This window comes from Chlamydomonas reinhardtii, chromosome 17 (genome assembly GCF_000002595.2).
Source record: "Chlamydomonas reinhardtii strain CC-503 cw92 mt+ chromosome 17, whole genome shotgun sequence".
Lineage (NCBI taxonomy): Eukaryota > Viridiplantae > Chlorophyta > Chlorophyceae > Chlamydomonadales > Chlamydomonadaceae > Chlamydomonas > Chlamydomonas reinhardtii.
In genome coordinates, this window is record NC_057020.1 from 4,384,412 (window position 1) to 4,404,234 (window position 19,823).

At 63.2% G+C, this 19,823-nt stretch overlaps 8 protein-coding genes across 9 annotated transcripts; 5 read left to right on the forward strand and 3 right to left on the reverse strand.

The window, feature by feature from the left end:
• Positions 1 to 77: 77 nt before the first annotated feature.
• On the forward strand, positions 78 to 4,380 carry CHLRE_17g731550v5 (uncharacterized protein). Its single transcript, XM_043072432.1, has 6 exons — positions 78 to 389; positions 900 to 1,143; positions 1,486 to 1,653; positions 1,917 to 2,265; positions 2,621 to 2,698; positions 2,867 to 4,380. The coding sequence occupies exons 1-6, from the start codon at positions 152 to 154 to the stop codon at positions 3,020 to 3,022; spliced, it is 1,233 nt and encodes a 410-aa protein (XP_042914891.1). The 5' UTR covers positions 78 to 151; the 3' UTR covers positions 3,023 to 4,380.
• A 48-nt stretch (positions 4,381 to 4,428) lies between these two features.
• CHLRE_17g731561v5 (uncharacterized protein) lies at positions 4,429 to 5,660 on the forward strand. The gene is made up of 3 exons (XM_043072433.1): positions 4,429 to 4,724; positions 4,925 to 5,104; positions 5,443 to 5,660. The coding sequence occupies exons 1-2, from the start codon at positions 4,651 to 4,653 to the stop codon at positions 5,064 to 5,066; spliced, it is 216 nt and encodes a 71-aa protein (XP_042914892.1). The 5' UTR covers positions 4,429 to 4,650; the 3' UTR covers positions 5,067 to 5,104; positions 5,443 to 5,660.
• Positions 5,661 to 5,672: 12 nt separating this feature from the next.
• On the reverse strand, positions 5,673 to 7,118 carry CHLRE_17g731571v5 (uncharacterized protein). The gene is made up of 3 exons (XM_001701453.2): positions 7,014 to 7,118; positions 6,576 to 6,794; positions 5,673 to 6,360 (listed from the first exon to the last, which is right to left on the reverse strand). Exons 1-3 carry the CDS (start codon positions 7,035 to 7,037, stop codon positions 6,139 to 6,141), a joined length of 465 nt encoding a protein of 154 aa, XP_001701505.2. The 5' UTR covers positions 7,038 to 7,118; the 3' UTR covers positions 5,673 to 6,138.
• A 100-nt stretch (positions 7,119 to 7,218) lies between these two features.
• CHLRE_17g731581v5 (uncharacterized protein) lies at positions 7,219 to 9,720 on the forward strand. Its single transcript, XM_043072434.1, has 6 exons — positions 7,219 to 7,267; positions 7,433 to 7,540; positions 7,784 to 8,010; positions 8,236 to 8,256; positions 8,484 to 8,829; positions 9,132 to 9,720. The coding sequence occupies exons 1-6, from the start codon at positions 7,247 to 7,249 to the stop codon at positions 9,180 to 9,182; spliced, it is 774 nt and encodes a 257-aa protein (XP_042914893.1). The 5' UTR covers positions 7,219 to 7,246; the 3' UTR covers positions 9,183 to 9,720.
• Positions 9,721 to 10,975: 1,255 nt separating this feature from the next.
• On the reverse strand, positions 10,976 to 12,538 carry CHLRE_17g731591v5 (uncharacterized protein). The gene is made up of 3 exons (XM_043072435.1): positions 12,348 to 12,538; positions 11,891 to 12,115; positions 10,976 to 11,678 (listed from the first exon to the last, which is right to left on the reverse strand). Exons 1-3 carry the CDS (start codon positions 12,369 to 12,371, stop codon positions 11,454 to 11,456), a joined length of 474 nt encoding a protein of 157 aa, XP_042914894.1. The 5' UTR covers positions 12,372 to 12,538; the 3' UTR covers positions 10,976 to 11,453.
• Positions 12,539 to 15,008: 2,470 nt separating this feature from the next.
• CHLRE_17g731600v5 (uncharacterized protein) lies at positions 15,009 to 16,180 on the forward strand. Its single transcript, XM_043072436.1, has 3 exons — positions 15,009 to 15,264; positions 15,441 to 15,578; positions 15,935 to 16,180. The coding sequence occupies exons 1-3, from the start codon at positions 15,191 to 15,193 to the stop codon at positions 16,062 to 16,064; spliced, it is 342 nt and encodes a 113-aa protein (XP_042914895.1). The 5' UTR covers positions 15,009 to 15,190; the 3' UTR covers positions 16,065 to 16,180.
• Positions 16,181 to 16,194: 14 nt separating this feature from the next.
• CHLRE_17g731650v5 (uncharacterized protein) lies at positions 16,195 to 17,718 on the reverse strand. The gene is made up of 3 exons (XM_043072437.1): positions 17,527 to 17,718; positions 17,091 to 17,309; positions 16,195 to 16,878 (listed from the first exon to the last, which is right to left on the reverse strand). The coding sequence occupies exons 1-3, from the start codon at positions 17,548 to 17,550 to the stop codon at positions 16,657 to 16,659; spliced, it is 465 nt and encodes a 154-aa protein (XP_042914896.1). The 5' UTR covers positions 17,551 to 17,718; the 3' UTR covers positions 16,195 to 16,656.
• Positions 17,719 to 17,908: 190 nt separating this feature from the next.
• CHLRE_17g731675v5 (uncharacterized protein) lies at positions 17,909 to 19,790 on the forward strand. 2 transcript variants are annotated; one of them, XM_043072438.1, is made up of 2 exons: positions 17,909 to 18,063; positions 18,401 to 19,790. In XM_043072438.1, exons 1-2 carry the CDS (start codon positions 18,034 to 18,036, stop codon positions 19,052 to 19,054), a joined length of 684 nt encoding a protein of 227 aa, XP_042914897.1. In that variant the 5' UTR covers positions 17,909 to 18,033; the 3' UTR covers positions 19,055 to 19,790. The 2 variants fall into 2 exon arrangements, with proteins under 2 accessions (XP_042914897.1, XP_042914898.1); XM_043072439.1 differs by having other exon boundaries at positions 17,969 to 18,063; positions 18,398 to 19,790.
• Positions 19,791 to 19,823: the final 33 nt, after the last annotated feature.

The following is a 19,823-nucleotide window of genomic DNA, read 5'->3' on the forward strand; positions in this document are numbered from 1 at the left end:
GGAATCGGACCTGTGTTCAGGGGTTTCCAAGGCCCCGGCTATTGTCCTGCTAGCTGCAGACCTGTTATTATTTGAGCCTAAATATCGGCTTCGGGCTGTTGAGGCCTTGCCTGCAAAGTGCCCTCACTTCACAGCTAACAACTAATTAGCAATGGTACTGCTTCAATCGTTGAAAACAAACCTTCATAGTACCAGTAGCTCGCCGCAAACCTTTGCGGTGCCGGCGCCAGCGGTCAGCGCGGTAGCGTTTCGGCCGACCGGCCAGGCCGGCCATGGCCAAGTCCTTCTTGCGACATCCTTTGGCATCGTGCCGCTGCGGCTCCCTCCACCTGGAGAGGATTTGACTATTGAAAAGCCGCGCGTGGAGCCACCTGTGCCCCTTCGCAATGGTGCGCGCCTTAGGCATTCCGCATGTGCGGGTTTGAGCCTGGCGCCCACCAGCGCCGCTGTCAGACATAATACACACGAATCTAGGGCATATTGTGCGATATTTTGTGAGACGCCGCGCATTTGGCGGCTGGCCGGCAAGGAAACGAGCCACCTTCCGTCCCAGCCTCGGTGGCCCCTGAGCCAGGCTCCCGACCCTCGCGGTACACTTGGTCCCGTTTCTTTCCTTCTCATACCTTGGCATGTGGCTATGGCTACCCACGCATCCCAGTGCCCAGGCGGCGTGAGCAGGAACGTATGGCTTCACATCCCACCGCAGAATGCTTCCGCAGCAGCTGACGTGCAGCGCCCCCATAGCGCCTCCCACCGGGCGAAACTCTCACGGGCCCATTGGGCTTGGAGCACCAGCCATGCCGACCATGCGCCATCCCTGTATCATTATCCTTTCATCCTTCCATGCCGCCATATCTCCGCCCCCTCCGCCTCGCCTCCCTACTCCTTCCCCTCCACAGTCCAACACTCAGGATTCGACCACCAGCGCATTTTCGATGCCAGCTTTGACCCGCTGTCGGGCTTCGTACTCATGGCGTGCGGCCACTCGCTGTACGGCATTGACGAGTCAAACCGCGTTGACTGCCTGGCGGGCGACCCGTACGCTGGGGATGGCGCAGTGCTCGTGGACGGTCCAGCTGTACATGCACGGTTCACTGGCGCCCAGAGGCTGGCGGCGGCCGGAGGCGGGCTCACCTTCATTCGGTAAGCGGCCCAGGGGGCCAGGACAGGGGTCAGGGCAGCAGTCGGCAGGGCCGGGTGGGGCCCAGTCGGGGGACGGGAAGGGGTCAACTCAAGCGGCGGGCTGGGCCGGACAGCCCGCGAGGGTCCGTGCCCGCGCGGTGTAGCGGGATGATGGTACAGGCATGGTGAAGGCTGGGTTGTGCGGCTGGAATGCTATGTTGCGAGGCATCAGGCGTGAGATCAGCCGCATCGATCCGCCCCACACACAACCGGCACCTGACCGACTATGACTGCGGCGTAACATAACACGGCACGCAAAAGGCGAAACATGTGCCTCTTCTTCCATGTCCGGCGAATCCGCAGCGATCGCTGCAGCGCCTCCCGCAACGGCTTCTTGCTGCGGGCGCTGCACGAGCTGCCGCTGCCGGCGGAGCAGGGCGGCGGCGGCACGGGGCTGCGCGCCGCCACCACTGTGCACATGGGCGCGGCGGGTGACGTGGGGCCGCACACCTTTGCCTACTGCCCGTCCAGGTGAGTGAGTGGGGGGTTAACTCCGAACCCATCCCGTAAGGAAACAGTGAGTGAGTGGGGGGCGCAAGGTGGTGCAGAGCATCGGAGCGCATGCATGGCTGCGGCTGCGGTTGCGGTTGCAACGGCGGCTGCGGTTGCGGCTGTGGTTGCGGCTGTGCCCTGTGCACGTGGCGCTTCCGGGCCACCAGCACCATTGCTCGGAGCGGTGGCATGTGTGCAGCTCCGTCCTCATAGTCCATGTTCTGTGTGTGTACCGGACGCAGGAAGAGCCTCGTGTATGCGACGCGGGGGCGGGCGCTGCACCAACTGATGCCGCACGGCGTGACGCGGCAGCTGGCCGGCAACGACGAGCCGCTCGCATCCGCCGCCGCCGCCAACAGCGCCGCCGCGGCCGCCTCTGCAAACGACTCAGCCTCTGATGACCCGGACTCTGCGGTGGCGATGTCGAGTGGCGGCGCCGGCGGCGGCGGCGGCCGCAGCGCCGGGCGGGGCGTGCCGCAGGAGGAGGAGCTGCGGTATGGTATGGGCGCGGGCGGCGGAATGGACGCGGGCGTGAACCCGTGCCTCATGTGGCCGGGCGCGTGCTCCTTCATGCCCTTTACGAACATCCAGGTACGGTGCCTGGGGGAGGCCGGGGTGGCGGGTGCAAGGTTAAAAACAATTGGAACAGGATACCGGGGCGGGGGAGGCTGGGTATGCATGGGTGGGCAGACAGGCGCTTGCACGAGCCCTGTCACCTGGCCATGCCGTCGTGTGTGTTAAGGCCCATGGACGCCGTGGGTATAGCGGCGATGGCGCGGGACCCCTTGGCCGCACGCTGCAGGGCATCTCACTCGTTTCCGCCATGCGCCTGACCACCTGTGCTGCTGCACGCGAGTAAACAATCCGCTGAATGGCCGCTGTCTGCTTAATCTGCTTAGTCTGCTTAGTCTGCTGGATGCGCTGCTGGGATTGCTGTGTGTTGCAGGCGGTGGCCGCGGACCCAGACGGCAGCGGTGATATCTACGTGCTGGACGGCGTCAGCGGCTCATCCACGACCCTCAAGGTGCGGGCGTGGGCAGGAGGTGACCGGCTGCGAGCATGCCGCCGCGCGTGCGGATGCATAGCAGTTGTGCGTGTGGGCGGGCCGCTCGCTCGCACTAAGTGCCAACCACCTGGCTTTGCAGCCACGCAACGTGAAACCTCTTGTCACCTTATGGTGATCACCCGGCAGGTGCTGCGTGGGGACGGCCAACTGGACACACTGGCGGTAGGCCTGCGAATTGGGCCCAAGGGCAGCGGGCGGTGGCCACGGCTGGCGGCGCTGCCTGGGCGGCGGCTGATCATTTACGGCGTGTCGCAGCACGACCTCATGATCCTGCAGCTGTAGCTGTAGCTGTGGCTGTGGCTGTAGCTGCGGGGGCTGTAGCTGGAGCTGTGGCTGTGGCTGTGGCTGTGGCTGTAGCTGCGGGGGCTGGCTGCAGCTGCAGGCAGCGGCTGTAGCATCCGCGCTGCTTCAACAGTCGGCTTGGCCTGGATGGCAGTGGCAGCGGCGGTAGCTGAGGCCGTCAAGGCTGCCTCGAGCTGGTACTGAGCCAATGAAAGTTTAATCTTATTTTATTCCTTTACCCTTTTGTAGTTGGGTGGGTCTTGAGCGGCGGCTGTCACTGCAAATGTCGGCGGCGCTTTTGGACGCATGGTGACGGATCAGAAGCATGGTGACGCAATCAACATGATCTGAGGAGGATCTCTCGCTCTCGCCGTCGGTTGTCCCGAGCCGCCAGCCCCACGTGCGGTGATTTGTTTTCGACTGGGAGAATGACCTGAGATAAATGCATTCTTTGAATTTACTGCCGTCCATGCGAGGCAGCCCACACTGGACAATGGTCGCCTTCGTGATTTGTGGGCGGCTGAGCAGAGTCCTGGAAATGTGGTACGGGCCTTGCTAGGGCGTCTTTGCGGCAGGTGTGTCAGCAGTCGTACTGACTTTGGCCCTTCTTTGTCTGGCCTGAGAACCATTGGCAGCGCAGCGGAGTGTTCGCGCTGGCTGCTTTGAGGGCTTCAACAACTAAAATGGCATGCGTGACTGACGGCGCCTCCGCACCGCCCGGACGCGCTTGGCCCATGGTGCCGGCGCGCGTGGGTGCGGACAGGGTAGGCAAGGCAACGCATGCGATATCCGTAACGGCAGGAAGGTCTGGTACTGGTGTGGCGGCACTGCTGATGACAACCATTCCATGCGACAGTTTGTTGAGTTCGTTCAGTGATAACAGTAATTGTCTATTGATACTGTCACAAATTACGTGGTATCATACAATGGTCCGGGGCAGATAGCGCTGGTGGTTTAAGGGAAGCAAGATGACAAGGAGCGTCCTGGCCATGCAGGTTGGAGGTGTTGACTTGGTTTGAGCATCTTGTGTAGCGGGCACAGGTTGCGGCGGATAGGGGCTATAGTGTCAACTGTAGCATGCTAGCTGAGTGGCTGTGCAAAAGAATAAGGCCAGAGGCGGATAAGGAGGCCAGCCAGGACAGGGGAGGAGTCAGGACAACGCGGTGCGTGTTGCCTTGCTTGGGCAGTACGGTATGTCCGTGCCGCGCCATGGTCTTCTTAAAGTTGTTTTACTAACTGGCAGGAAGATTGGTTGTCTGCACCACTGTAGTAGTCTGATGTTCATGCCTAGGTGCTTGAGGAGGTGCTGCTTGCCAAAGCGGGGGACGGAATGGGGCGACAGGTTCCGCCTCCGAGCATGCCCACCCTGTGTTACCGGTGACCGGTCGCCCACTCGCCCTTCAATCTTAGAGCTCATACTCGGCAAGGCTTACCTGCCCGCTTACCAATGATGGTGAAACATGTCACATTGATAAGGGCTCGCGAACTCGGTGAACTCACTTTCAACCTCCGTGCATAGCCTCGATTGTAGTTTGCACATACAGTAAAACGTCAGTTACCTAAAGAGTATCCAGGCAAGGTCACATTACTGTCTAGACTCCGAGGCTAAAGTGTCGCGCAGCACACCGATGGAAGAGTCGCCCGCCGCATCCCTGGGCGATGTGCTCAATTGGCGGTCGCTGCGATGGAACGACGGCTGTACGTAAGTACATGGTCGTAAGCAACGGCGGGACAGCCCGTAGCTGATAGCGCCCGTAGCTGATAGCGCGGGCCAGGCCTTTTATACTCGACGACTCCTCCGTCGCGCCGAACCCGACCCAACCCCGCCCCCCGCGCAACCTGGCACACACCTGCACCCCGTGCCCACCTTCATTTGTGCACACTAACTCCGCACACCTGCAGCTATGACGGCCTTGAGGCGCGCGGCGCCTGCGAGTCTCACGGCGTGGTGACGCGGCCTGGCCGGAGGGAGCGCTACGAGGGAGAGCTGGTCGGCAGCCGGCCGCACGGCCACGGCGCCTACCGCTGGCGGGACGGCACATGAGTGACATCCGTCCGGGATACCTGGGTGTCTTTCAGATGGTGGGGGGCTTGGAAGGGACAGGGCGTCAAGGGCAAACAGGGGGTACGTGGCGTAGAGGGGTTGCTGGGGGGCTGCAGGACTGGCGGCAGCAGCAGGTAGCTGTACAGCGGTGGCGGCATGGTGGGTCGGCGAGTGCTGGTTGCTTTTACGCGTGCCTAGCCCGCCACCTGGGGGCTGCCTGCTTGCTGTCTCGCTCCCCTGACGTACCGTACCTTCCTGGAGCTTATTGCCCCCCCCCCCCCTTGTATGACATCTACCCCACGCATCTACCCCTCGACGCCCGCCTCGCTGAGTCACTGGCGACTACCGCCACCCCACGATTCACTCACCGCTCCAGGCTGTATCGCGGCGAGTGGTACGCGGGCCACATGCACGGCTGCGGCGTGCTCATCTGGCGGGATGCACAAGGCGAGGTGCAGGCGCAGGTGGGCTTGAGTGATTGCTTGGACGTGCGTTCGCGTGTGTATCGTACTCGGCTGTGTCTGTGTGTGTTCGCGTGGTGTCGCACATGCACACGGCCGTGTGGCCGTATGTATGGCTAGCGTAAGAGTGCGGCCGTGTTCATAGGCCAGATGCATCTTACATTGCATGGCTTGTACCGTGGCAGCATCCAAACCAGCGGGCTTGAGTACACAGCGGAATCCGGGGTTGCGTCCCACTTCGCATTTCTCGTGCCTTGCAGTGCCTTGTGGCATGACTGTCTGAGCTATCAAAGCAAAGGACAGACCATTCAACGCCCAAAGGCCTAGTTGAGCGGGCCAGTGGACTGCAGACCTCCTCCGCTATCCAACCGACACAACCAACAGTCCTACCGCTTGCCGCAAACAGACCCAAACTACCATTATGCCGGTAGTCCAAGCGCCCAGCCGAACGCCCTATAGCGCTGCACAAGCTACGTGACGCCACTGAACATTTGTGCAAAATGCCTAGGCTGCCTGCGTATACACTCAACACAACGCCACGACGCCACACCCTCCCCAGAAGAAAGCCCCCGCCCACGCAGCCTTCTCTGCGACGTGCCCCACAGCCCTACCTACGGCCACCTCTTCTGCCTGTCCTCGAAGGGCTGGGGCCCGATCACCATGCAGACCAGGATCCCAATCATGTTGCTGACGGCGTTGCAGGCTTGCATGGCAGGCCCAAACAACAAAAGACCCAGCGCGTTCGCGGACCCAGCGGAGTGGGGCAGGCCCGCCGCCGTACTGATGTACCAGGTCATCCCGGCCCACAGCACGAAGAGGAAGAACTCCGTGCCCTGCATGCGGTGGTCCACGTCACGAGGGGGGGGTTCGGGCAATGCCAGGCAGGCAGGCAGGCAGGGGTTGGCACGATTGCAGCTCTGCGCGGGTCGCGGTGGGTCACGTGTAGCAGGGGGTTGCAAGGGTCCATGCCAGGGTGCTGCGAAGCACGCGGCTGGGTAAAGACGGCGGCGGCACATGCCGTGACCATGGCACATGTCCCACTACTCACCAGCTGACTTCGGAGCACAGACAGTGTCTTGGCTCGCTTCGCCTCCTCCTGGGCAGCCGCCTCCTGCGCCTCAGCAGCCTGCGGCTGGGGCGCACGCATGCCCTGCTGCTCGTGCGCGCCGGCGCGGGCTGTAGTGCTGCGCGCGAAAGCGGGGCGCGGCGCCGCCGCCGCCGCGGGCACGGCAGCAAGGCAGCCGCCGGCACGACGTGGGTAGGGGGCCTGCATGTGCACAAGCGCAAACAGGGCACCAAAACTCAGGAAAGGTCGACGTGGCCAGTGGCAGGGACATAAGCGGGGGGCGTTGGCGTCCGTTTTGAGGAGTCGGGCGATGCCGTATAGCTATTTGGGACAAAGTAGACCATTTATGGCACCAAATTGGCGCGCGTAGAGCGGGCCGAGGCAAGAAGCAGGACGCGGGCTTTCGGCACGAGGACTGACCTGGCCGGAAATTCGGTGCAGCATTCTATCGGAGCCTTTGCAAATCGGTCAGCAGGTTGCGGCAGATGGCGAGCGTGGCTGCACCGTTCTCCGACATGCGTTCACGTCCGCAAGCCGTTCGTCCGATCTTTCGGCCTTTCAACTGTTGCGAGGCGTGTGTTCACAAGCTGTGTGGCCCGCGTGAAATGACAGTGTCCATGTACATGTTGTTGCGCCGCGAGCTCGCATCAGCTATGCGGTGTCATCCACGGACTGTGACCTTCCTCTATCCGGGGGGGCCCCTGGTTCTGGTTTTTGGGATTGGGGAAACTACCCCCTCTGTACCCTGCCTACCAGAACCCCCCTCCACTCGCAACACTCGCAACATCCAGCCCGCACCGCTGCAACCCGCGCCCCCCTGACACCGTGGCTTGCCACAGGCCGGCAAGTTCTACTACGTGGGCGCGGTGTTGGGCTGCACCGCCGAGGACGCCCACGAGGCAGCCCTGGAGGCAGACACGGCGGCGGCTCGGGCGCGCAGCTTCGAGGTGCGTAAGTGCACAGCGGAGGGCTAGCTGCCGGGGCTGCTGCGGGGGCTGCTGCCGGGGCTGCTGCCGGGGCTATCGGGGTAAGGGTGGAGCAGCAGAGGAGGGCCGCGTGGGGCTGGGCAGGGGCAACGGTGTTTGCCGAATGGCAATGGCACGGAAGCGACATGGGTACGGCAAGTCGCCGGGTGGATGGCGCCGACATGTCCGCTTCTGCTGTGCTCACGCCCGCGTCTTAACCAGCAGGCACAACGCCGCGCTGGGACCCCGTCCGCAACCTCAGCCGGCACAGCAGCACCCATGCGCTCTGGCGCGCTCCCAGCCTCCGCCGCCATCTCCACCTCCCTGCCATCTTCACGTCCGGGCCCGCCGAGCAGCAGCAGTGGCTGGCAGCAGCGCAGCCTCAGCGGCATCGCTGCTTCCAGCTGGGGCGGCGGCGCTGCTGGCGGCGGCGGTAGCGCCAGTGCAGGCAGGTGGGCGGCGGTGAGGGACGTGCACCCGCTCAGCGTTGTGAAGGCGGCGGCAGGACCTGCTGCCCAAGGAGGAGCGGGAGGAGCACTGCTGAGGGATGTATTAGCAATGGAATTCGGTTAGCATGGTCCCTCGGGGCATGCGCCGTGGAACATGGGTATCTGAGGGCACGTGGCGCCCATGCAAGGTTTCTCGCAGCCCGGTCACAATTGCTGTCCTTCCCACAGACGGTACATTATGCCCTCCAGGTGAGTGAGTAGGGGGTGCAAGGTGGTGCAGAGCATCGGAGCGCATGCATGGCTGCGGCTGCGGTTGCAGTTGCAACGGCGGCTGCGGATGCGGCTGTGGTTGCGGCTGTGCCCTGTGCACGTGGCGCTTCCGGCTTGGCTGGGGCCACCAGCACCATTGCTCGGAGCGGTGGCATGTGTGCAGCTCCGTCCTGAAAGTCCATGTTCTATGTGTGTACCGGTCGCAGGAAGAGCCTCGTGTATGCGACGCGGGGGCGGGCGCTGCACCAACTGATGCCGCACGGTGTGACGCGGCAGCTGGCCGGCAACGACGAGCCGCTCGCGTCCGCCGCCGCCGCCAACAGCGCCGCCGCGGCCGCCTCTGCAAACGACTCAGCCTCTGATGACCCGGACTCTGCGGTGGCGATGTCGAGTGGCGGCGGCGGCGGCGGCGGCCGCGGCGCGGGGCGGGGCGTGCCGCAGGAGGAGGAGCTGCGGTATGGAATGGGCGCGGGCGGCGGAATGGACGCGGGCGTGAACCCGTGCCTCATGTGGCCGGGCGCGTGCTCCTTTATGCCCTTCACGAACATCCAGGTACGGTGCCTGGGGGCGGCTGGGCATGCATGGGTGGGCAGACAGGCGCTTGCACGAGCCCTGTCACCTGGCCATGCCGTCGTGTGTGTTAAGGTCCATTGACGCCGTGGGCATAGCGGCGATTGCGCGGGACCCCTTGGCCGCACGCTGCAGGGCATGTCACTCGTTTCCACCATGCGCTTGACCACCGGTGCTGTTGCACGCGAGTAAACAATCCGCTCAATGGGCGCTGTCTGCTTTGTCCGCTTAGTCCGCTTACGGTAGTCTGCTTGATGCGCTGCTTGGATTGCTGTGTGTTGCAGGCGGTGGCCGCAGACCCATGGTTTCGGCGCGCGTGGGTGCGGACAGGGTAGGCAAGGCAATGCATGCGATATCCGTAACGGCAGGAAGGTCTGGTACTGGTGTGGCGGCACTGCTGATGACAACCATTCCATGCGACAGTTTGTTGAGTTCGTTCAGTGCTAACAGCAATTGCCTATTGATACTGTCACAAATTACGTGGTATCATACAACGGTCCGGGGCACATAGCGCTAGTGGTCAAAGGGAAGCAAGGTGACAAGGAGTGTTCTGGACATGCAGGTTGGAGGTGTTGACTTGATTTGAGCATCTTGTGTAGCGTGCACAAGTTGCGGCAGATAGGGGCTGTAGTGTTAACTGTTGCATGCTAGCTGAGTGGCTGTGCAAAAGAATAAGGCCAGAAGCGGGTAAGGAGGCCAGCCAGGACATAGTTGTGCCGCGCCATGGTCTTCTCAAAGTTGTTTTACTCATTGGCAGGAAGATTGGTTGTCTGCACCACTGTAGTAGTCTGATGTTCATGCCTAGGTGCTTGAGGAGGTGCTGCTGGCCAAAGCGGGGGACGGAATGGGGCGACAGGTGCCTCCTCCTAGCGTTACTGGTGACCGGTCGCCCTATACTCGGCAAGGCTTACCTGCCCGCTTACCAATAAAGGTTTCACATGTCACATTGATAAGGGCTCGCGAGCTCGGCGAACTCACTTTCAACCTCCGTGCACAGCTCCGTGCACAGCCTCGATTGTAGTATGCACAAACAGTAAACGTCAGTTACCTAAAGAGTATCCAGGCAAAGTCACACTACTATCTAGACTCCGAGGCTAAAGTGTCGCGCAGCACGCCGATGGAAGAGTCGCCCGCCGCATCCCTGAGCTCAATTGGCGGTCGCTGCGATGGAACGACGGCTGTACGTAAGTACAAGGTCATAAGCAACGGCGGAACAGCCCGGACCTGATAGCGCCCGTAGCTGATAGCGCGGGCCAGGCCTTTTATACTCGACGACTCCTCCGTCGCGCCGAACCCGACCCAACCCCGCCCCCCGCGCAACCTGGCACACACCTGCACCCCGTGCCCACCTTCATTTGTGCACACTAACTCCGCACACCTGCAGCTATGACGGCCTTGAGGCGCGCGGCGCCTGCGAGTCTCACGGTGTGGTGACGTGGCCGGGCCGGACGGAGCGCTACGAGGGACAGCTGGTCGGCAGCCGGCCGCACGGCCACGGCGCCTACCGCTGGCGGGACGGCACGTGAGTGACATCCGTCCGGGATACTTGTGTGTCTTTCTGATGGCGGGGGGCTTGGAAGGGACAGTGTGTCAAGGGCAAACAGGGGTTACGTGACGTAGAGGGGTTACTGGGGGGCTGCAGGACTGGCGGCGGCAGCGGGTAGCTGTACAGCGGTGGCGGCATGGCGGGTTGGCGAATGCTGGTTGCCTTTACGCGTGCCTAGCCCGCCACCTGGGGGCTGCCTGCTTGCTGTCTCGCTCCCCTGACGTACCGTATCTTCCAGGCCGCTTATTGCCCCTTCCCTGTATGACATCTACCCCACGCATCTACCCCTCGACACCCGGCTCGCTGAGTCACTGGCGACTACCGCCACCCCACGACCCACTCACCGCTCCAGGCTGTATCGCGGCGAGTGGTACGCGGGCCACATGCACGGCTGCGGCGTGCTCATCTGGCGGGATGCACAGGGCGAGGTGCAGGCGCAGGTGGGCTTGAGTGATTGCTTGGGCGTACGTTTGCGTGTGTATCGTACTCGGCTGTGTCTGTGTGTGTTCGCGTGGTGTCGCACATGCACACGGCCGTGTGGCCGTATGTATGGCTAGCGTAAGAGTGCGGCCGTGTTCATAGGCCAGATGCATCTTACATTGCATGGCTTGTACCGTGGCAGCATCCAAACCAGCGGGCTTGAGTACACAGCGGAATCCGGGGTTGCGTCCCACTTCGCATTTCTCGTGCCTTGCAGTGCCTTGTGGCATGACTGTCTGAGCTATCAAAGCAAAGGACAGACCATTCAACGCCCAAAGGCCTAGTTGAGCGGGCCAGTGGACTGCAGACCTCCTCCGCTATCCAACCGACACAACCAACAGTCCTACCGCTTGCCGCAAACAGACCCAAACTACCATTATGCCGGTAGCCCAAGCGCCCAGCCGAACGCCCTATAGCGGTGCACAAGCTACATGCATGACCCCCACGGGCCATCGAACATTTGTGCGAAATGCCTAGGCTGCCTGCGTATACACTCAACACAACGCCACGACGCCACACCCTCCCCAGAAGAAAGCCCCCGCCCACGCAGCCTTCTCTGCGACGTGCCCCACAGCCCTACCTACAGCCGCCTCTTCCACCTGTCCTCGAAGGGCTGGGGCCCGTTAGTCATGCAGACCAGGATCCGACTCATGTTGCTGGCGGCGTGGCAGGCTTGCATGGCAGGCGCCAACGGCAAAAGACCCAGCGCGTTCAGGGACCCAGCGGAGGGGGGCAGGCCCGCCGCCGTACTGCTGATGTACCAGGTCATCCCGGCCCACAGCACGAAGAGGAAGAACTCCGTGCCCTGCATGCGGTGGTCCATGTCACGAGGGGGGGGGGTCGGGCAATGCCAGGCAGGCAGGCAAGGGTTGGCACGATTGCAGCTCTGCGCGGGTCGCGGTGGGTCACGTGTAGCAGGGGGTTGCAAGGGTCCATGCCAGGGTGCTGCGAAGCACGCGGCTGGGTAAAGACGGCGGCGGCACATGCCGTGACCATGGCACATGCCCGACTACTCACCAGCTGACTTCGGAGCACAGACAGTGTCTTGGCTCGCTTCGCCTCCTCCTGGGCAGCCGCCTCCTGCGCCTCAGCAGCCTGCAGCTGAGGCGCACGCACGCCCTGCTGCTCGTGTGCGCCGGCGCGGGCTGTAGTGCTGCGCGCTAAAGCGGGGCGCGGCACCGCCGCCGCTGTGGTCACGGCAGCGAGGGCAAGGCAGCCGCCGGCACGATGTGGGCAGGGGGCCTGCATGTGCACAAGCGCAAACAAGGCACCAAAGCTTAGGCCGACGATGTGGCCAGTGGCAGGGACACGGGTTGGGGTGCTGGCAACTGGGGCGATGGTGTCCGTTTTGAATAGTTCAGAAGATGCCGTATAGCTATTTTCAACAAAGTAGACCATTTATGGCACCACATTGGCGCGCGTAGAGCGGGCCGAGGCAAGAAGCAGGACGCGGGCTTTCGGCACGAGGACTGACCTGGCCGGAAATTCGGTGCAGCATTCTATCGGAGCCTTTGCAAATCGGTCAGCAGGTTGCGGCAAATGGCGAGCGTGTCTGCACCGTTCTCCGACTTTCGTTCACGTCCGCGGGCCTTTCAACTGCTGCGAGCAAGGTTGCGACGCGTGTGTTCACAGGCTGTGTGGCCCGCGTGAAATGACAGTGTCCATGTACATATTGTTACGCGGCGAGCTCGCATCAGCTATGCGGCGTCATCCATCCACGGACTGTGACCTTCCTCTGCCCGCCGGCCCCTGGTTTTTGGGATTGGGGAAAACTACCCCCTCTGTACCCTGCCCACCAGACCCCCCTCCACTCGCAACACTCGCAGCATCCGGCCCGTACCGCTGCAACCCGCGCTGCCCCCCTGACACCGTGGCCTGCCACAGGCCGGCAAGTTCTTCCGTGACGACTACGTGGGCGCGGTGTCGGGCTGCACCGCCGAGGACGCCCACGAGGCAGCCCTGGAGGCAGACATGGCGGCGGCCCGGGCGCGCAGCTTCGAGGTGCGTCAATGCGCAGCGGGGGGCTAGCTGCTGGGGCTGCTGCGGGGGCTGCTGCCGGCGGGGCCATCGGGGTAAGGGTGGTGAAGCAGATGATAGGGCCGCGTGGGGCTGGGCAGGGGCAGGGGCAGGGGGCTGGGCAGGGGCAGCGGTGTTTGCCGAATGACAATGGCACGGAAGCGACATGGGTACGGCAAGTCGCCGGGTGGATGGCGCAGACGCGTTAACTTCCGCTGTGCTCACGCCCACGTCTTAACCACACCGCGGCACAACACCGCGCTGGGGCCCCGGCCGCAACCTCAGCCGGCACAGCGGTACCAATGCGCCATGGCGCGCTCCCCACCTCCGCCGCCATCTCCACCTCCCTGCCATCTTCACGTCCGGGCCCGCCGAGCAGCAGAGGTGCATTAGCGAAGGAACCTCGTTAGCATGGTCCGTCGGGGCATGCGCCGTGCAGCATGGATATCTGAGGGCACGTGACACCCATGCAGGTTTTCGCGCAGCCCGGTCACAATTGCTGTCCTTCCCACGGCCAGTACATTGTGCCCCTGTGAGAAAGTGCGGAACGCAAGGTAGTGCAGAGCATCGGAGCGCATGCATTGCGCAGCTGCGGATACGGTTGCGGTTGCAGTTACAACTGCGGATGCGGCGGCACCAGCGCCATTGCTCCGAGCGGTGACATGTGTGCAGCTCCGTCCTCAAAGTCCATGTTCTGTGTGTGTACCGGACGCAGGAAGTGCCTCGTGTGCTCGACACGGGGGCGGGCGTTGCACCAACTGATGCCGCACGGCGTGACGCGGCAGCTGGCCGGCAATGATGAGCCGCTCGCGTCCGCCGCCGCCGCCGCCAACAGCGCCGCCGCGGCCGCCTCTGCAACCGACTCAGCCTCTGATGACCCGACTCTGCGGTGGCGATGCCAAGTGGTGGCGGCGGCGGCGGCGGCGGCCGCGGCGCGGGGCGGGGCGTGCCGGCAGAGGTAGCAGAGGAGGAGCTGCGATATGGTATGGGCGCGGGCGGCGGAATGGACGCGGGCGTGAACCCGTGCCTCATGTGGCCGGGCGCGTGCTCCCTCATGCCCTTCACGAACATCCAGGTACGGTACCTGGGGGCGGCTGGGGTGGTGGGTGCAAGGTTAAAAACATTGGGAACAGGATACCGGGGCGGGGAGGCTGGGCATGGGTGGGCAGACAGGCGCTTGAACAAGCCCTGTCACCTGGCCATGCCGTCGCGTGTGTTAAGGTCCATTGACGCCGTGGGCATAGCGGCGATGGCGCGGGTCCCCTTGGCCGCACGCTGCAGGGCATGTCACTCGTTTCCACCATGCGCTTGACCACCTGTGCTGTTGCACGCGAGTAAACAATCCGCTGAAAGGGCGCTGTCTGCTTGATCTGCTTAGTGTGCTTAGTCTGCTTTATGCGCTGCTTGGATTGCTGTGTGTTGCAGGCGGTGGCCGCGGACCCATGGTGTCGGCGCGCGTGGATGCGGGCAGGGTAGGCAAGGCAACGCATGCGATATCCGTAACGGCAGGAAGGTCTGGTACTGGTGTGGCGGCACTGCTGATGACAACCATTCCATGCGACAGTTTGTTGAGTTGGTTCAGTGATAACAGTAATTGTCTATTGATACTGTCACAAAATACGTGGTATCATACAATGGTCCGGGGCATACAGCGCTGGTGGTCAAAGGGAAGCAAGATGATGACAAGGAGCGTCCTGCCGTGCAGGTTGGAGGTGTTGACTTGATTTGAGCATCTTGCGTAGCGTGCACAAGTTGCGGCGGATAGGGGCTATAGTGTTAACTGTAGCATGCTAGCTGAGTGGCTGCGCAAAAGAACAAGGCCAGAGGCGGGTAAGGAGGCCAGCCAGGACAGTGGAGGAGCCAGGACAGCGCGAGTGTTGCCTTGCTTCGGCATCGTCTTCTTAAAGTTGTTTTACTGAATGGCAGGAAGATTGGTTGTCTGCACCACTGTAGTAGTCTGATGTTGATGCCTAGGTGCTTGAGGAGGTGCTGCTGGCCAAAGCGGGGGACGGAATGGGGCGACAGGTTCCGCCTCCGAGCATGCCCACCATGTGTTACCGGTGACCGGTCGCCCACTCGCCCTTCAATCTTAGAGCTCATACTCGGCAAGGCTTACCAATGATGGTTTCACATGTCACATTGATAAGGGCTCGCGAGCTCGGTGAACTCACTTTCAACCTCCGTGCATAGCCTCGATTGTAGCATGCACATACAGTAAACGTCAGTTACCTAAAGAATATCGAGGCACGGTCACATTACTATCTAGACTCCGAGGCTAAAGTGTCGCCGCGCAGCACGCCGATGGAAGAGTCGCCTGCCGCATCCCTGAGCGATGTGCTCAATTGGCGGTCGCTGCGATGGAACGACGGCTGTACGTAAGTATATGGTCGTAAGCAACGGCGGAACAGCCCGTAGCTGATAGCGCGGGCCAGGCCTTTTATACTCAACGACTCCTCCGTCGCGCCGCCCACCCCGCCCCCCGCGCAACCTGGCACACACCTGCACTCCATGCCCACCTTCATTTGTGCACACTGCTCCCGCACACCTGCAGCTATGACGGCCTTGAGGCGCGCGGCGCCTGCGAGTCTCACGGCGTGGTGACGTGGCCGGGCCGGAGGGAGCGCTACGAGGGACAGCTGGTCGGCAGCCGGCCGCACGGCCACGGCGCCTACCGCTGGCGGGACGGCACGTGAGTGACATACGTTAGGTATAGCTGGGTGGCTTTCTTATAGCGGGGGGCTTGGAAGGGACAGTGCGTCAAGGGCAAACAGGGGTTACGTGGCGTAGAGGGGTTACTGCGGGGCTGCAGGACTGGCGGCGGCATGGCGGCATGGCGGGTTGGCGAATGCTGGTTGCCTTTACGCGTGCCTAGCCCGCCACCTGGGGGCTGCCTGCTTGATGTCTCGCTCCCCTGACGTACCGTATCTGCCAGGCCGCTTATTGCCCTCCCCTGTATGACATCTACTCCACGCATCTACCCCTCGACACCCGCCTCGCTGAGTCACCGGCGACTACCGCCACCCCACGACCCGCTCACCGCTCCAGGCTGTATCGCGGCGAGTGGTACGCGGGCCACATGCACGGCTGCGGCGTGCTCATCTGGCGGGATGCACAGGGCGAGGTGCAGGCGCAGGTGGGCTTGAGTGATTGCTTGGGCGTGCGTTTGCGTGTGTAGCGTACTCGGCTATGTCTGTGTGTTAAAGAGCACAAGGACACATGTCTGTGTGTGTTCGCGTGGTGTCGCACATGCACACGGCCGTGTGGCCGTATGTATGGCTAGCGTAAGAGTGCGGCCGTGTTCATAGGCCAGATGCATCTTACATTGCACGGCTTGTACCGTGGCAGCATCCAAACCAGCGGGCTTGAGTACACAGCGGCATTCGGGGTTGCGTCCCACTTCACATTTCTTGTGCCTTGCAGTGCCTTGTGGCATGACTGCCTGAGCTATCAAAGCAAAGGACAGACCATTCAACGCCCAAAGGCCTAGTTGAGTGGGCCAGCGGACTGCAGACCCCCTCCGCTATCCAACCGACACAACAAAGCCACAGTCCTACCGCTTGCCGCGAACAGACCCAAATTACCATTATGCCGGTAGTCCTAGCGCCCGCCCTATAGCGCTGCACAAGTTACGTGACGCCATCGAACATTTGTGCGAAATGCCTAGGCTGCCTGCGTAAACGCTCAACACAACGCCACGACGCCACACCCTCCCCAGAAGAAAGCCCCCGCCCACGCAGCCTTCTCTGCGACGTGCCCCACAGCCCTACCTACGGCCACCTCTTCTGCCTGTCCTCGAAGGGCTGGGGCCCGTCAACCATGCAGACCAGGATCCCAATCATGTTGCTGACGGCGTTGCAGGCTTGCATGGCAGGCCCAAACAACAAAAGACCCAGCGCGTTCGCGGACCCAGCGGAGTGGGGCAGGCCCGCCGCTGCACTGATGTACCAGGTCATCCCGGCCCACAGCACGAAGAGGAAGAACTCCGTGCCCTGCATGCGATGGTCCATGTCACGAGGGGGGGGGTCCGGGCAATGCCAGGCAGGCAGGCAGGGGTTGGCACGATTGCAGCTCTGCGTGGGTCGCGGTGGGTCACGTGTAGCAGGGGGTTGCAAGAGTCCATGCCAGGGTGCTGCGAAGCACGCGGCTGGGTAAAGACGGCGGCGGCACATGCCATGACCATGGCACATGCCCCACTACTCACCAGCTGGCTTCGGAGTACAGACAGGGTCTTGGCTCGCTTCGCCTCCTCCTGGGCAGCCGCCTCCTGCGCCTCAGCAGCCTGCGGCTGGGGCACACGCATGCCCTGCTGCTCGTGCGCGCCGGCGCGGGCTGTAGTGCTGCGCGCGAAAGCGGGGCGCGGCGCCGCCGCCGCCACGGGCACGGCAGCGAGGCAGCCGCCGGCACGACGTGGGTAGGGGGCCTGCATGTGCACAAGCGCAAACAAGGCACCAAAGCTTAGGTCGACGATGTGGTCAGTGGCAGGGACACGGGCGGGGGGCGTTGGCGTCCGTTTTGAGGAGTCGGGCGATGCCGTATAGCTATTTTGGACAAAGTAGACCATTTATGGCACCACACTGGCGCGCGTAGAGCGGGCCGAGGCAAGAAGCAGGACGCGGGCTTTCGGCACGAGGACTGACCTGGCCGGAAATTCGGTGCAGCATTCTATCGGAGCCTTTGCAAATCGGTCAGCAGGTTGCGGCAGATGGCGAGCGTGGCTGCACCGTTCTCCGACATGCGTTCACGTCCGCAAGCCGTTCGTCCGATCTTTCGGCCTTTCAAATGTTGCGAGGCGTGTGTTCACAGGCTGTGTGGCCTGCGTGAAATGACAGTGTCCATGTACATATTGTTACGCCGCGAGCTCGCATCAGCTATGCGGCGTCATACACGCACTGTGACCTTCCTCTACCCCCCGGCCCCTGGTTCTGGGTCTTGGAATTGGGGACAACTACCCCCTCTGTACCCTGCCCACCAGACCCCCCTCCACTCGCAACACTCACAACATCCGGCCCGTACGGCTGTAACCCGCGCTGCCCCCCTGACACCGTGGCCTGCCACAGGCTGGCAAGTTCTTCGGTGACGACTACGTGGGCGCGGTGTCGGGCTGCACCGCCGAGGACGCCCACGAGGCAGCCCTGGAGGCAGACATGGCGGCGGCCCGGGCGCGCAGCTTCGAGGTGCGTCAGTGCGCAGCGGGGGGCTAGCTGCCGGGCGCTGCCGGGGCTGCTGCCGGGGCTGCTGCGGGGGCTGTCGAGGGACTAGCTGCAGGGGCTGCCGCGGGGGCTGTCGGGGGACTAGCTGCAGGGGCTGCTGCGGGGGCTGCTTCCGGGGCTGCTGCCGGGGCTATCGGGGTAAGAGCGGAGCAGCAGATGAGGGCCGCGTGGGGCTGGGCAGGGGCAGCGGTGTTGGCCGAATGGCAATGGCACGGAAGCGACATGAGTACGGCAAGTCGCCGGGTTGATGGCGCCGACGTATCCGCTTCTGCTGTGCTCACGCCCGCGTCTTAACCAGCAGGCACAACGCCGCGCTGGGGCCCCGTCTGCAACCTCAGCCGGCACAGCGGCACCCATGCGCTCTGGCGCGCTCCCCACCGCCGCCGCCATCTCCACCTCACTGCCATCTTTGCGTCGGGGCCTGCCGAGCAGCAACAGTGGCTGGCAGCAGCGCAGCCTCAGCGGCAGCGCTGCTTTTAGCTGGGGCGGCGGCGCTGCTGGCGGCGGCGGCAGCGCCAGTGCAGGCAGGTGGGCGGCAGCGAGGGACGTGCACCCGCTCAGCGTTGTGAAGGCGGCGGCGGCAGGACCTGCTGCCCAAGGAGGAGCGGGAGGAGTCAATGGCGGTGGCGGTGGTGGTGGTGGTGGCGTCAGCCCAGGTCACGCGCGGTGGCGCTGGGGCGCCATTGCACGTCAGGCGGTGGCGGCGGAGGTGGCGGCGGGGACGCCTCCGCCCAAGCATGCAGCCGCTAGCAACACGAGGGGCAGTGGCGGCAGCCCTGACGCGGGGCATGGCGCTGGCAACCTAGGCGGCGCAGGTAGCTTAGGCAGCTTGGGCGCGGGTGGAGGTGGTGGTGGCTCGCAGCTGTCGGCGGGCCAGCAGGCGGCGCTGGAGCGGATATTGATGCCCGATTTGCTGGGACTGGGGCTGGACGGGCAGGGGAAGAGGACGGGGTAGCTGCGGATAGAGGACGGCTGGGGCAGGGCAAGTGGGTGGGTGGGGGCATTGTTCGGGCCTCGGGGTGTCCGGGGTACTGGAGGGGAAGGACAGAGGCAACGGAAGGGTCGTCGTCGAGGCAGGGCCGCAGGGCCGCAGGAGTAGGAGTGGGCGAAGCGGGGGCTTTGCCCTGGAGAGTACCGTGTGATTAGGTGTGATTGGTGTGAGGGATCCGGCAACGTAGGCAGGACCAATCACATGGGGTGCGATGGGGCAGGGTAAGGGGCAGGCTGGCGTAGTGTGCCGTTATATTCCTCCTGCAAGCAAGAGCAGAGGGTGGTGAGACTGGGTGAGAAGCATAGTCCCGGGTGTGATGACTAGAAGCCCGGCCCACGAAGGGGCAGGCTGGCGTAGTGTGCCGAAGGTCATTTCCGGCTGTCTGCTGAAAGCCATGAGGCGACGACTGAGGGGCTGAGCCAGGAACACACGTGCGATTGGGCGAGTAGGCAACCATGCTGCAGGCGAGGTGGGTTTTACCGTGAAATACCGTACACCGCCGGCTGATGCGGTGGGATTGTGGGCAACCGACCTGCTGGGGGTGAGCACAGGGACTAGCATTTGATCCTTGCGGAGTTGCGGCTGCCTGCACACCACAGCACTGCTGAGGGGTGTATTAGCAAAGCAACCAGGTTTGCGGGGTCTCTCGGGACATGCGAGGGCACGTGGCGCCCATGCAGGTTTTCGCACAGCCCAGTCACAGTTGCTGTCCTATCTAAATTGTGCCTGCTTC

Coding starts and splice junctions, on each gene's coding strand:
- CHLRE_17g731650v5 (XM_043072437.1), bottom strand. CDS start 17,550: ATGCTGCACCGAATTTCCGGCCAG. Junction 17,310..17,526: donor TGCACCGAATTTCCGGCCAG/GTCAGTCCTCGT, acceptor GTGCACATGCAG/GCCCCCTACCCACGTCGTGC. Junction 16,879..17,090: donor CTGTACTCCGAAGCCAGCTG/GTGAGTAGTGGG, acceptor CATCGCATGCAG/GGCACGGAGTTCTTCCTCTT.
- CHLRE_17g731550v5 (XM_043072432.1), top strand. CDS start 152: ATGGTACTGCTTCAATCGTTGAAAACAAACCTTCATAGTACCAGTAGC. Junction 1,144..1,485: donor GGCGGGCTCACCTTCATTCG/GTAAGCGGCCCA, acceptor GCGAATCCGCAG/CGATCGCTGCAGCGCCTCCC. Junction 1,654..1,916: donor TTTGCCTACTGCCCGTCCAG/GTGAGTGAGTGG, acceptor TACCGGACGCAG/GAAGAGCCTCGTGTATGCGA.
- CHLRE_17g731675v5 (XM_043072439.1), top strand. CDS start 18,034: ATGGCGGCGGCCCGGGCGCGCAGCTTCGAG. Junction 18,064..18,397: donor CCCGGGCGCGCAGCTTCGAG/GTGCGTCAGTGC, acceptor CGTCTTAACCAG/CAGGCACAACGCCGCGCTGG.
- CHLRE_17g731561v5 (XM_043072433.1), top strand. CDS start 4,651: ATGGAAGAGTCGCCCGCCGCATCCCTGGGCGATGTGCTCAATTGGCGG. Junction 4,725..4,924: donor CGATGGAACGACGGCTGTAC/GTAAGTACATGG, acceptor GCACACCTGCAG/CTATGACGGCCTTGAGGCGC.
- CHLRE_17g731571v5 (XM_001701453.2), bottom strand. CDS start 7,037: ATGCTGCACCGAATTTCCGGCCAG. Junction 6,795..7,013: donor TGCACCGAATTTCCGGCCAG/GTCAGTCCTCGT, acceptor GTGCACATGCAG/GCCCCCTACCCACGTCGTGC. Junction 6,361..6,575: donor CTGTGCTCCGAAGTCAGCTG/GTGAGTAGTGGG, acceptor CACCGCATGCAG/GGCACGGAGTTCTTCCTCTT.
- CHLRE_17g731600v5 (XM_043072436.1), top strand. CDS start 15,191: ATGGAAGAGTCGCCTGCCGCATCCCTGAGCGATGTGCTCAATTGGCGG. Junction 15,265..15,440: donor CGATGGAACGACGGCTGTAC/GTAAGTATATGG, acceptor GCACACCTGCAG/CTATGACGGCCTTGAGGCGC. Junction 15,579..15,934: donor TACCGCTGGCGGGACGGCAC/GTGAGTGACATA, acceptor TCACCGCTCCAG/GCTGTATCGCGGCGAGTGGT.
- CHLRE_17g731581v5 (XM_043072434.1), top strand. CDS start 7,247: ATGCGGTGTCATCCACGGACT. Junction 7,541..7,783: donor CTCGGGCGCGCAGCTTCGAG/GTGCGTAAGTGC, acceptor CTTAACCAGCAG/GCACAACGCCGCGCTGGGAC. Junction 8,830..9,131: donor TGCCCTTCACGAACATCCAG/GTACGGTGCCTG, acceptor TGTGTGTTGCAG/GCGGTGGCCGCAGACCCATG.
- CHLRE_17g731591v5 (XM_043072435.1), bottom strand. CDS start 12,371: ATGCTGCACCGAATTTCCGGCCAG. Junction 12,116..12,347: donor TGCACCGAATTTCCGGCCAG/GTCAGTCCTCGT, acceptor GTGCACATGCAG/GCCCCCTGCCCACATCGTGC. Junction 11,679..11,890: donor CTGTGCTCCGAAGTCAGCTG/GTGAGTAGTCGG, acceptor CACCGCATGCAG/GGCACGGAGTTCTTCCTCTT.